The sequence below is a fragment of the Antrostomus carolinensis genome, unplaced genomic scaffold, assembly GCF_000700745.2.
Source record: "Antrostomus carolinensis isolate BGI_N321 unplaced genomic scaffold, ASM70074v2 scaffold44369, whole genome shotgun sequence".
Lineage (NCBI taxonomy): Eukaryota > Metazoa > Chordata > Aves > Caprimulgiformes > Caprimulgidae > Antrostomus > Antrostomus carolinensis.
Window position 1 is genome coordinate 7,196 of NW_010337248.1, and position 14,683 is coordinate 21,878.

Below are 14,683 nucleotides of genomic sequence, written 5' to 3' on the forward strand. Positions count from 1 at the left end.
CAAGTCAATGTGATGTTACTAAGCTTACTTCAGGAAAACAATCCTTGGATGTCAATGGCTAGGTCAAACAGCAGGGCCTCGAAATTTGGAATTTCCAGCTTTCATTGGTCATAACAAAGGTCAGTTATACTGAAACATGAATTTTTCCAGTTTGGGACACTGAAATGTCTTCCAAATCTCAGAAGTAAAATGAAAATATCGTTAAGCTGACACTGCATAAGCCAGGCCTGTTTGTAAAGAAAGTGCATCGTACACAGTTCTGTAGAGGAAGAAAATATGCAACAAGTTTTATTCAGCGTTAAGTCCACCAGCACAAAGATTACAGGAGATAGAAAGTGCATTAATAAAAGCTAGTCTTTACCAAAAAGAAAATATATTATTCATTCAAAATATCTTACACTTGAATGATGTAATAACTTATTCTGGGCACCTACTGATTAAGAGAAATATCAAGAGAATGTCTGCTTCATAAGGAAATCTAACTTCCCAGTTACAGTCTGAGAATTCAGTAGAGATCACTGAGTCCAGCAGTCTTCCTTGCTTTCTGCATTAATGCTCTCAGCTGGAACTGCTTACGAGACAGAAGACGTACATGCTGCAGAAAGAAAGAATAAGAACAGTTGGCTATTGAGAAAGTTTTGATGGAATCTTAATTATATTGCAATACAAATTTTCAAAGCATGACACATTCCATGACCCAAACAGGATGTTAGTTTTTTAGAAACACTAAATGCATTAGTCTACTAAATGGCATTTCCTTGGCTTAAAATGACTTGCAGACAGCTATGAAATGCAATCACTATAGTGTATTTTTGTTATTTTAATTATTAATGCTGCACGTATTCTTATCAAAGAGAAAAGTAGTAATATGTACTCCAAGGTGAATTCAGACTAATGCACTTCTCAGGGGGCAGAGAACAGTTCTTTTAACAGTAGATAAACAGAACTAGCAAGCTACATAAGAAGAAAGTAACATGTCTCTACATAGTGCATTGTACACTGGATGTTAAAAGCAAAGCTTAAGTGGTAACCTGGGAGTAACCTCAACTGTTAGAAAAAGGAAGGACTAGTAACTCTTGTTACCCAGTAGCCCCAGTACAGACTATTAACACTTCTGCACACTAATCTTTCCAGCTCCAACAGCAACATTAACTACTCCAACATACAATTTTTGTGTAGTTTTATTCCACATGAAAAAGTGTTTTTAATATTTTCAAAATAAGAACAGATCTGTTTTTATTTCATGTGCCATGGCCATGCACATAAGTTCAAAATACAGGAAGGTTATTAGTTCAGACATTAGGAAAACTTTAAGCATTAAAGACAGCAAAGACAACAAATGATCTAAGGTGGTCTCTGCTAGAGACACAAAACAAGCTGGCTTTTCCCACCCCCCCCAATGATTTTAACCTTGACTGGCTGCTTCAGCAGAAGCATCTGCTGCAAGTGAAAAGCTGTCTGAATACTCCAATCACCATTAAAGTTGATTTCTCCATAATTAGGATGCAAGCCCAACAGAAAGCTTATGTTGACATTGTGGCACCTAAGGATAAATGAATTCATATCTATAATGCTTTTAAAATTGGTCTTTTATCTTAATTCTGAAATTCCTCTTTAAAATCTTATGTTTCAACATATAAGTATTCATATTCTTACAGGATCCTCTTCAGTGAAGAAATCACTAACATTCATAAGCTGAACAAAAGAGTTCAAAATATTTAAATACATTTAAAATACACATCTTAAAAACATCCCAAGAAACTTACCTTTAAAAAGACATCTAGATCTATGACTCCACGTCTCAATGCTTCCCCAAGATAGAAGATGGTGTCTTCAATTGCATTTTCCTCTGCATATAAGTTCAAGATCTGCTTGTAAAGTGGCGCTGTAGGAATAATAACTTCATCTATATCATTATTTTCTGACTGATTTTCCATTTTCTCTAAGGCAGAACTGAGCTCCTCATCCTTCTTCTTGAGAAGTTCAATGTTCTTGTCAACTTCAGCCTAAAAACAATTAAGATGTTTATTTAATTCTTAGGTCTCAAGAGCTGAATTCTTGTGATACAACTGTCAAGACAAAAGATTTGTAGACATGCCAGTTGATTCTTTATTTCTCTACTCATCACTATTAGGATTTTTACAACAGAAAGAGCTACCAGTCTATAGATTTCAGATTCTTTCATTTTACAAAAGATCATGTCAATCCATGACCAATTTGTAACTGTAGAGAAGGCATGCTAACAGCCTTCTGCAGTCCTACTATGTCCTTGCTTTCCAAGACAGGAAAGATTAGAATTACACACTACGTTTCAAGTGGGCACATCACAGATTTAGATGGTAACATAATGTTATTCCCTATTCTCTAGTCTTTATTAATAATTTCTAATTATTTTTTAAAAACCATTATCTGAGCACTGAGCTGGTTCCAGAAACTGCTCATCAATCCCAAAAATCTTACTCTTGAGTATTAATGCAAGGAGCAGACAGACTAAGTAGAAAGTGTCAGGCCTAAATGAAAAACTGCAGGAATTTGTGAGCATAGGAGGGAGTCTTGTCTAGAAAACGAAAAGTCTGCAGGTAATACGAGGAGGCTGTGACTAAAATCAGTGTCTCTGCACTAAGACACTGTTCTCCAGTACAGCTGTTCCACATTAGCACCCAGAAACTGAGACACGACTATGAAATAATCTCACACCGCTGACATCTTTCACGGGGAGGACAGGGAGAAATAACACTGTTCCTCTACTACTGAACAGTGACATTTGTAAGATACATGCAGGACAATGCATCTTACGGTCACTGCTGTTTCTGACTTGCTTCAGTCTGAACACATGGACTGCAATTTGGAAAGGGAATATGTATTTAAAAAGCAATTAATGGGAAGCTTTGATATTTCTATCATGTTTAATAATGAATTAATTACACGCTTCTGTTCACTGGAATACTCAGATACAGAGCAGTGTTTCATCTCAGCTTACCACTTCTTGATCCAGGCGAGTTACCATCTCTTCCAGTTTCTGGTGTCCTTTCTTCAGGTCCTCCTCTGTCCGTTTCAAGGCATTGAGTTCAGCTTGTGCACGATCCATTTCTTCTTTCATCCTCCATCTCAGTTTATCACTGACTGCTGAAATAAGGGAAGCTCGAATGGTATCCTCACTGATAGTTCCATCTCTACTGGGTCCTGCACAAGAAAATTCACAAGCATAAAGTTAACTCTGTCCTACACTGGCTTCAGTATAAAGCCAGCTTGGAAAAAAAAGTGGCTGGCTTGCTGTAGGTACTTTAGCAATATGAGGCAGTAAAATAAACTGGTTTCTGTAATCATTCTCAGAAGCAGTGAAGAGATAACAGTGAGATAAAACATATGAAGATGTACGCAACTAAATTCACAAGTATTTATTCACTTTACTATTTCCATATCCACAATCTTTAATTTAGAAATGGACTGGCCATTTCCCCTGAAGTCTACAAATGTTGCTATTCTGAGTCTTTAAAATAATAAGTTTCTGGCAAACTCTATACTCTATACATGTATTCTACCATAATTAATATAATGGCTGGCTTGAGATAGTAAATTTGCCTACAGGTACTCTGTCTTGAGACTTGTCAGTTACTGGTTTGTACACAAACCCAGGAATTCATCATTGCTGCTTCTCATGAAAAGGAGAAAAAAAAAAAACCCAGTACTTTCTACACTGAGAAGTAAAACTTAAACCAAGTCAGTCAGTCAAACTATCTGGGACAAAGAGTTTATTCACTGTTTAGGACTTCCTGTTTAAGGCAGCAAATTGTAAATATACATGTTCCTAATCAAAACAAAAAAGGTCTAATTTCACTTCAAGAATAGCATTATCATGATTGCAGTTACTGTTTACTCTACATAATGAATTATTCTCTAACACAAAATCAGTTCTACTTCCCCACCCCAGGATGCTTCACGCTGGGAGATTTTATACAAGACCCACTTTAACAGTAAAGTAGGACAGGGGAAAAAAAAAATCACAATACACCTAACACAATGAAAGTTCTCATAGAAGTGCCAACAGATAGGAAAGAAGTCATTGAACACATAAACCATCGTTTTCATCCAGGTCAATCAGATTTTATGTATCTTCTTAAAGAGCATGAACCCTTAGCATTTTCTGTCACTTCCATAATTAGCCCAGCTTGGGGAAGATTTTATGGCAGATAGCCATTAATCCAGAGAGCTCTGAAACCTTTAACCTTTACCAGGCAGAGTCTGGTTTCAGAAGTGACCTTACAGAATCATCAAACTAGAAACTGCATCAGAAATGTAATTAATGGTAATTGATTGAACAGAAAGAAAAAGCCTGAAGGCCTATTTGAAAAAGCAGCTATTATTAAAAACTTAGGCTACTCTGAGTATTTTCATTCAGTTCAAACTAAGATCACTATAGGAAACACCCTACCACCACCCACACAAAACTCTAAAGTTGTAGCACCTGATATGCTCCTAAATAACCATCACAATAAACCATAGTAAAAAAGTCTGTATAGAAAATAAATATACGCAGTTGAAAGAAAAAAATCAATACTGTACTGTAAAAAAACCAAACAGTATTGTAAATATAGAGGATGATTAAAGAGACATGTTTGCATTTCATTTGGCACAAGAGACAAACCATCACAGGTTTGGTATAACAGGTATGTGACTTTTACCTAGCTGCATCAAATGAACCAGTCTAATGTTAAATTGCCACTGCAAAATCTGGCATTACAACATGGTATCAGATGATCTAACTCAGGACTTGGAAGAGCCTTCTATGATATTTTGCACATATTGCACCTCTGTTCATCTTCACTGGGGATGAAAATGAGGAAAAGAAATGCAATAGGACATACCTATATTTTAAATTAACTCTGTGCTACATAAAAGCAAAACTGGATCTGTTTGAGAAAGACACTGGAGAAAGCTGATGTTCTCTAGAAAGGTTCTTACTACCTCCCTATACGAGAGCCAATGGAGAACATCAGTTCTCAAGGACCCAACTACAGGCCCTCAACACCGAGTACTGTTTGAGTTACTTTAGTGGCACAGTGGCTTTCTGGTAGTGTGCATGTTAGACACACCACCTCAGAGTGGAGATGACGGCTGAAACAGCCAACAACTTTCAGAAAATACTTTTCTAATTCAGAAAGCTAAAAGAACACAGACACAAAGGATAGGATCAGGCTCAAGAAGAATACAAGATACAACTTATTGTTGTTTACAAATTCTGTAACAAGCAGAAAACCTCCTCAAATATGTTAAGAGTATAATACAAGCATCTGCCTTCCTTTGCCAAGCTGTTAATTTGCTTTGTCCCCATTTGTGTGAATGAAAATTTCAAAATACACACAGTTCTGGAGGGAAGTTTGTAAAAAACAAGGGAGCTCACGCATAAAATGAAGAACCTATGGAGGCACTTTCAAATTATAGTGCAAGAGACTGTAAATGATTGATACTCTGAACAAGGTCACAAAACAGTCTAAGTCATTACCAAATAGCTGCTCCAAAAGGACAATCATCCAACCAGAAAGTTACGGCACCAACTTCCTCCTTAACTAGATGACCTTTATCACTGTGTTCCCCACCTGTTACACATACACTAGAAGTCAGGTGCAGAGCGGAAACCAAACTAGTTAGTGTATGTTGCCAGCACAGGGCAGCAAACTGGGAAAAGATACACATGAATACCCTAGATCTTGCTGCTGAAGGGAAGAAAGAAGGAAGTAACAAGTAGGAACCATTACGAACCAAGTGAAGAGGGTGGAGAAGAAAGTCAGTAAAAATGAAGCTCATTCGAAGCACATTGGAAACCTCTGATTTAGATAGCTATGACTTCTGGAGTAAAGAAAGTATAAATAAAGACTAAATAAAATGAGTCCAGTAGTTGATTAAATGAGCACAAAAGCATTTTTCTAAATGACAAACAGAGCAATGCAACAAAAAGTCACCTACAGTTAGAGGGTGAGAAAAAAAAACTTAAGGTAGTTAACACACTCTTCTTCAAAATATTCATAGAGCACACAGAATGCACTGCATAAATCCAGGAACTTACCAAGTTCCTAACTGAATAAAATATAAGGCAAAGGACATAAAATGTATTTTATTCTTCCTCTGAATAAAGTTTTTAATTGAAGATCAATACTTTGGAAGGTGGAATTAAGAATAATACATTCTTTTTTCCCTTTTCTTTCTTTACATATCAGTTATAGAGGGAAGCTTCACTTCAGAGCAATCCTTTCAAAGTTACTCACCAACAGTAGTCACAGGAGGCTGAGAAGGGTAGTACTGAACACTAGTGGTTGCTGGAAATGGAACACCACCCGGATAAGGATAGTTTGGGTAGCTGCTTTGACAAAGAAAGATATACTAATGTTATGTAACATTTGTAAAATATCTTATCTTCTGTATATTATCTTCAGGTCACCACGTTAAACATTTACTTACAAAATAAAATGGGTAAATTGCAGGCCAAGTTACACTTTTTCTCTTTTCCTGTTCACATTAACGTCTTTCACAATTTATGTTTCTGGTATGATTCAAGAAGATACCATTTTATCTGAAACCCTCTCTAGTTATTGCCTGGTCAAGCATTTGGATCATTGCAAATTCCATTCAATCTCTTAATCTTGCCATGAACTTCTAACTTGCCATATGAAAACCCAAAAGTATCCAGAAGAAATTAATTCTAGCTACAAATTCACAAAGAGCAATTTAATAATTTTTATATGAGAATAATTAAAAAGATGAGTGCTGAACCACTTTATGTAAACCTAAAAATATGCTAAAGATGGTTGCAAGATGAAAATCCTTCAGGAATTCTCAGCCTTGCTCTGAAGGATGAAGGAAAACAAAAGTACTAATTTTTTCACTGAAACATCTGCGAGATGATACACAGGATGACAGTCTACAACACATTTCTAAAATACACTTACTATCAATTGAAACAAGGACTCATATTAGTCAGTACTAATAAACCTTTCTGTTCATTCATTAGTTGTAGTATTTAAAAAATTAAAAATATTTCTTCTATTATTAATTTTTGTACAAACATTAAGAGCACTTTAAATAAATGTATTTAGGAGGAAAAAACTTTCCAGAAGAACTTATCAAAATCCCCATTTTTCACTTCTTAAAACATAACACCCCACCTTCCTAATGCTTACAAGGTTTCAAATATATATATTTTAAAAATCAAAACATTATATAATGCAGCAACTCCTCATACGCTCCTAACAAAATCAGGACACAAGGATATTAATAATAAAAAGAATTAATTATGAAGTGAAAAAAAAATGTAGGCACATACTAAGAGGCAGCGATCAGCATCTTACTCTTTGCTAAGACAGAACTGCAAGTCTTCCAGGAAAGCTTTATTCCATACTATCATATAATATACTTTTTGTATTATATTAATAAAATATTATTTAAAAGCTTTTACAATCATTTTGTGCCCTTCAAATTCTCTTAAGAGTGCTCTGAATTAAGTCCACATTTATGCTGGAGTCAATGTATTAATCCAGCAATTGTTTTTTTCAATGTTTTGAGTTGCTAATTACCCCAAACAATGCTAATAGAACACCCCGACGTGTTTCTTTCTGTATCATGTCATATATCAATGTTATAAAAACTAATCTGATATATAAGTGAAGCAAGATAACATCTGGGAGTTAGGTAATAATTTTCAAAATATATTTATCAGCCAAGTATACTGTATTTGAAGCAAGCAACACTAAGAAAGCTAAACCTTTCTCAAACTCTCTTTTGGTCATGGACAGGAATTCAGCCCTCATTTTTAAAGAAAAACTGCTAATACGATAATTATACAACAAATATACCAAAAGAAAATTCAACTAAGACTAGATACTATTCAGTGAAACTGTCTACTAAGTAAATGGTGAGAGTTTAAAGGGGTTCTTACCTTGGGTTTGGAGTGCTTCCTGCTGGATAAGTAGATATCCCACCTGGAATGCCCGGCACATAGGAAGCTAAATAAAATAATGATTTTGTATACTTTTAATATGTATTAAACCTTTGAAAAGATCACACTAGTGAGATGTACTTATGCTACACTTAGATGTTTTTCAAAATATTACTGAATAATGAATACAGTATATAGCACAATGAAACAACAAGAGTAAGAGAAGTCATTTGATGGCCAAACCCCCTCAATAACATGTGCCCTGCATCCTCCAACACCATCACTTCTCGCGACGCTCCCAGGCATTTCCCGTGCCGCTCCTGAGTGGCTTGGCAGGAGGGGTACACGCAGATGTTTGTTGTGAGCTACCTCTGTGCCAACTGACCAAGGCAGCTGCTTCCCCTCAAAACACATAAAGGACTAAACTGCAGTGGACCTTCGCTCCAGGTACTCAGCAGATAGAATTTCCTTTCTGCATCCAAGCGCATTTTCACAAAACACAGGCAAATTCTGCTACCTCTACTTATCAACTGTGGTTAAAATATTCCCGAGAGTATTTCTGTTTGGAGGGAGAGCGAGAGAAGTGTAATTGAATTCAATTACACATTCCTTAGAACAACTGGCTGGAACACCTTTCACTGCATGTTTATTTTTTTCTTCATCATTACTTTTAACTAACCACTGCATGGATAAAAATGGATATTGATTTAAAAATCCACAACAAGTAGCTGTACAAAGTAAAATGCGGATACGTAAGAAAAAACATCTGCAGCTAAGGAACTAAAAAAAAAAATGGCATGTTATTAAAGATGCCACACCTGAAAAGCTGTCTCCATTTTTTCCTAGAATAGCTGAAAAAAGAGAAAATAACCCTTCAATGTAGCCATTGTTCTCTACTCACTAAATAATGTACACAATTTACGCACCTTCACAGTAGTTAGACTTCACAAGTTGATTAGTTGTTTAACAATTCAGAAGTTATACTTCATTATATTTAGAAGTCATTTAGAAGTAATACTTTAAAAAATTTGTACCAGCACATATAACTGTCTAAGGTTTTAACAGTCCTAGCAATGTTAAGTTTTTTCTTGGAAAACTGACAATTCTATCATAAAAATTATATTTTTAGAAATATTACAACAAATAGCATACTTTTTAAGAGTCAAGCTATTTTAATCCTAGAATGCTTTCAGATGATTCATTTTTTTAATAAGGGCTTAATTTCTTCTTAAACAGTATATCTAGAACTTAAAAAAACCCCCAAACCTAAATGTCTGCAAAATAAGGAAAAACAGACTACACTAGTGAAACTAAGTAGCTAGGAACAATGTGAAAATCCTGAAGTATTTCCACTAAAATTACTTGAACTATGCTAGCACTGAGTGACCACAGGAGCCATCAAGTGAGTTGCAAATTGTATAACAATCTCTGGATGTTGACAGGTTATGGGTTATTTGTAGGGGCCTGGGGGGGTTGTTTTGTGGTTTTTTGTTTTGTTGGGTTTTTTTTTGTTTGTTTGTTTGCTTGTTTTTTTTTTTTTAAATACAAACTTCATTTTTTCCTCCCTTCCAAAAGTCAAAAATACACACACACACTCTTCCAAGTACAACACAGGTGAATTCATCAACCAGCAACTCAGAAGTCATTCTACAGTAGAATACATTGTTTGTTGACAAACTGTGCAGAGCAACAACACACTTTAGAATATTAACACAAGTATTTGTAGAAATCAGCAGCCAAGACCACTTACTAGTTGGTGGGCCTGTTGCCTGGTACGGTGGGTAGCTTGATGAAGCGGTAGGTCGAGAAAAGACTGGAGGTTCCTCACCAAACACAACAATCATGACCTGAATCAGTTCTAGCAAGTCTGACTGGGGCTGTGAGGGTAAGCAAATCAAAAAGTGGTTGATTTTGTTAACAGTTTAACTGACTATAGTAACAAAATGGCACCAAACCATCAGCTCTCAAAAGCTATCCTTTTATTTCTGGGGCTTTTAAAAATATATCTATATATATATGTGCATTTTTAACTTCCTTTATGGATTTCCTTACAGATTCCAAACCCAGCCAGGTGGTATTCAAAACAGTATAGAAAGATACAACTGTAGTAGTGTTTACACTCAGCATAAACTGCGTAATACATGGTTCCATATCAAGTGCGGGGAAATAAATGACTGAAGGTGATTGTGCAATGATGGATTATAATATTTTTTAAAAACTTAAATCCACTCTCCAACATGAAAAAAAGTACAGATCACTAAGTTTTCAGACATCTCAATTTCATACAGCATATAGCTTTTCTTCAGGTTCAGAATGGCTCGAGCGAAAAAATATTGTAACCCACTAAGGGGTGGCATAAACCTCCTTTAAATACAGCTAAAGTAGGCTTCTCAGTTTATAACTGCATTTCATACAGGCAGGATTTCATTTTGCCAAAGTAAGGACAAACACCACGAATGTAGCACCACATTAAATATCTTATTTCCAAATTTTCTTAGCTCTATAATCCACTTATTTTCACCAGCCCCTCAAGCTGAATGAATTCTGGATCATGTGTCTGTTAGATGATGCCCTTGCTTGTGCAAGGCCAACATCCTGACCCAGGCAGCCATCTTCCACTATTACCACACAAGCGCTGAACTACAACCCATGCTTAATAAATTTATTCCTGTTAATCACTTTTTAAAGAACTATGCATCTTGTACCACTCTTCTCACCTTGTCGGCACAGTTTATCTTCTTTACAAGTTAAAACTTCTATGAGGCCTGCACTGCTCAATGCCTGAATTTATTGGTAAAGCAAATATATCCTCGTACTCAAAGCTCCAGCAACGTCTGCATAAAGAAGACCAAGCGCTCATACAAGTCCATTTTATTCACAGGCATTAATTTCAGCCCACAGATGTTTCACAGAATTTATAATTTCCCTTCTGTAAATCAGTGTCCTGCCAGGGAACGAGGCCTACGCTGCACTGTTTAATCAGACAAACTGTAACTAAAGATGCAATTAACCAGGCAACGGAATGTAAAGTCCTGAACTTTAAGACATTACAAATAATAAGCAGTTGTGTTCATTACAATAATGGTTTAAGATCTCAAATAAGGAGGATTATGGTATTTGTTAAGAATTATGTAACTACCCAAAGGAATTCAGAGCTGAGCAATCTGAGGATTTCAGGATTCCCTATACTTACATATTTCCACTCATGCAGGTAAGGAAGGTATATCTTGCCGTTTGCATCAACGTGCTTCCCAGTTTTTATTGTCATAGAGCTAGTGGGTTTAACAAAACAAATTGGAGGGTTGAAAGGGTAGGTGTCCAGCAGCCACAAGCAAATTGGGATATTGTACGTGTTACCTAGAAAAGATATTTTGAAAGATTTTTAATGTTACTCCAGCCCTCTAAGAATCCTCTTGTACCTCAATTTATAAAAAATGCCTAAACCCAGTAAATTCAACTGCACAGTCAGAAGCCAAAGCTGAAATCTACTAACATTCAACAAAGAGCTCACAACATGGCTACAAAGTCAGTATTTTTCAGAACAATTTAACTTTGATTTAGAATTTACCACTAATACATTATTTTGTTTGTTCTTCAACATTACTAGACTCTAATCTGAATTATTGTTAGCTGCAGCAATAAATGGTTTGCAGCTCTTGTTCAATTGAGAACCTTGAAAAACATGCAGTACTAAAAGAAAAGAGATGTTACAGACCTGTACAAGAATGGAGGAGCAATGCTCTACATTAAAATTTTATTCCACAGCAAAAATAAGGGACTTCCTTACAACATTACAGTTTGGACAAGTAAAGGATTTCAAGAAAATATTGATCACCGAAGTAGTGAAGTTGAACCAGGACAAATCTAAATAGTTTTTCATACAATTTGGGAAGATAATGGTGGAGATTATAATAAACACATACCTCTGTAAGGCACGGGAATGGTTCCACTGAGGCTCATCAACTCCCTAGATGAGCCATCGTTAAAAACTGAAAGGGAACAAACAGTACTTTTAAAACAAACATATGTGCAACACTAGTCTCTGTCCAGGTTATACCCCATCTATTTATTAGCATAAGTTTTCAGATGTTACACTTATATAAACTCAGCTTGAAAGGCTCTGCTCTTGCACATTTACGGACTAGCAAATGATTGTCTACAGCCAGGTAACTTCTTATGAATAACACATTTCTGAGAAATTAATGACTAATTACTGTCAAACTACCTTCACTGCAAATAAAATTGTTTCATCATTCAGAGGCCAAGTAAAACATGTTGGAATCATACAAACTGCAAATCACACAAATTGCTACAAAGATAATCTGAACTCAAACTTAATTTTAAAACCAAGAATTCCTTATGCTTTCTCCAAACAAACAGGTCAGCAAGAACACTGAAAATTACTGGGCCAAAGGCATTTATTACATACTCAGTAAAGGCAATTTAACCAAACAATAATATACTGACGAGGAAGAAATGCATAGCACTTGACTTGCTGACACATTTTAGTCTTAGTTCACAAACTGCACAGGAACCCTGACCTCAGTTTACTGAGTTGCTGTATTTAGTTTTCCCATCCTTTCAATCCAAACAATTATTCCTGGCTGAATGAATCAAGTTCTGTAATAAAGCTTTTATTTAACCTGAAAGTTTCTAGTCAAACTTCAAGTGTAGCTTATCACGTACATTTTTCGGTGCCAATGTTCTGCCAAGGCAGGTAGAACACACAGTGATTTAAATGGGAGTATATATTTCTTTTTTAATACAAACTTGAAAATTATCTCAACAGCAATGTAACCATTTTTCTTGTTGCTCGCTTCATTGCTTCAAATAGTATCACTTATCTGTAAGTGGTTCCATGCTCAGTGAGGCAGCTTAGAAAGAGTTCAGTAACACAAATGGGCTTCTTGTTCCAGCTCAAAGCTATCTGGAATTCTGATGGCTATGATTATGCAAACTTGCCATTCCAACCGCAGTCCTTTCACTATTGTTTTTGACTCCTCAGTCACTGCATGAATTTTAATTTCTGTGACTGCTGCTGGCTTGAAGCTATTCAGTTACATCTAATATATCTTTTACATGTCCATATCATGCCTGTAATACTTCTCAATCCAGTTTTAGAATTTGAAAAGCAGAGAATATAAAATCTCTGATGATGTATTAGCAATATAAATTAGCTCACAGAGGAATCCCACAGCTGACAGTTTAAAAAGGTGATCAGAAGGAGGATGACATCAGCAGCTATCTGCTGAGGCTGAGTCTGGCTGACTGTATTTTGTGAAACCATGCCCTCAGCCTCTGGAGCTGACCCAAGATATCTTCATTTAATGTACTCAGATTAGTCAGAGCCTTTAAAATAGCTAACAAACAGTGCTTGTCATCGTTAATTTACATTACAAAACACCTCGTAACAATTTTCAATATACTTGGCTCCGTTTTCTTCATACTCTTAAGGACTGCCACAATTACTTTCAATTAAGTATTTGTTAATTGATTTACAGTTCTTTCTAAATAGAATTCTAAAAATATCTTTATATGACTGCAAAGTTGAATTTTTAAGATAGCAGCAATCTTGGGACACTGACTGATACAACATTGCTGAGCAATTAACTTAAAAGTTAAGCTGTGAAAAATGCAACATTTCTTGGCACATTAGATAGACTCAGTAATATAGAAAGGTTATTTTAGAAAATAACTGTCTGGGTTTCTAAAGAAGCCAAAGATCAAGAAGAAAAACCCAAATTATGTTTTCTAGTTTTCATCTCCTTTTTTCCCCACAAAAACTACCAAATACATCTAAAATATCAACAATTTGATAACAAAGTTCTCATGCACAGACTAACCATATGAATCCATGACAGGTTTGAGGTCCTTGTACTGAGTAATAACACTGGTCGTTTCATGGACAGTTAGGTCTCTATACTTGTACTGGAAAACAAAAGAGGAAGAATGACTTTAGATATTATACTTTCCAAGTAATTTAATTTGGTTTTATTTTACCCAACAGACTGCATTTATGAGAGTTTACACTGATACATGGACATTCTTCTCCACTCTTATTTTGGAATAAGAATTTATTTCTTCATACTACTTAACTGAACACTGCCTATATAACTTACCAAACTTTAACAGGTGTTAAGATGCTTTTAATCTTAAATAAGAGTCCATACATCAAATGATCTGGGGAAAGCTATTGCATTTTTTTCACATTCTACCATAACCAACAGTACCCGAGATATATGTGGATCTTAAAAACACATCTCCAAACAAACATGGTGACATTTTGAACATTCCTGATACACAGCTATCTAGGATCTGAACCTCACAGATATCTGTCACAGCACTTTTCAAAGCACTGCAGCATTTATTAATCATTGATCAGTATTCTCATGTATTTTATCAGCTAGAAGGCAGGCATTTGAAGGCACAATATTATCAGCAATAATACTGGTTTCACCCCTTTCCTTTTATCAGGAGCAGGGAGTAACCTGCAGCACAGATCTATAAAACACAGATACACTACTACAGAGTGTAAGTCTCAGAACTATAATCCAGAGACAACACAGGAGATGCTCCTGTGCCACAGAGAGCTGGTTCACCGCATGGCGCAGCTCTTTAACCTTGTAGCCATTCCTCTAGGTAACTACCATGAAAAAGAAAGCTAACAATATAGTCCCTTGACAATGTTTGCATTGCAATATATATTTTTTTTTAAATTACAATCTTCAGATGTCTTAATAAACATAGACAGCA

General features: G+C 35.7%; 1 protein-coding gene across 1 annotated transcript; it reads right to left on the minus strand.

Annotated features, from left to right (window-relative positions):
* Positions 1-271: 271 nt before the first annotated feature.
* TSG101 (tumor susceptibility 101) lies at positions 272-13,858 on the minus strand (the record flags this gene model as incomplete). Its single annotated transcript, XM_010175119.2, has 9 exons — positions 272-595; positions 1,767-2,006; positions 2,981-3,183; positions 6,264-6,355; positions 7,931-7,997; positions 9,681-9,807; positions 11,124-11,287; positions 11,854-11,919; positions 13,774-13,858. Coding segments are annotated over 9 exons (1,134 nt in total), but the record flags the coding sequence as incomplete, so codon positions are not given.
* Positions 13,859-14,683: the final 825 nt, after the last annotated feature.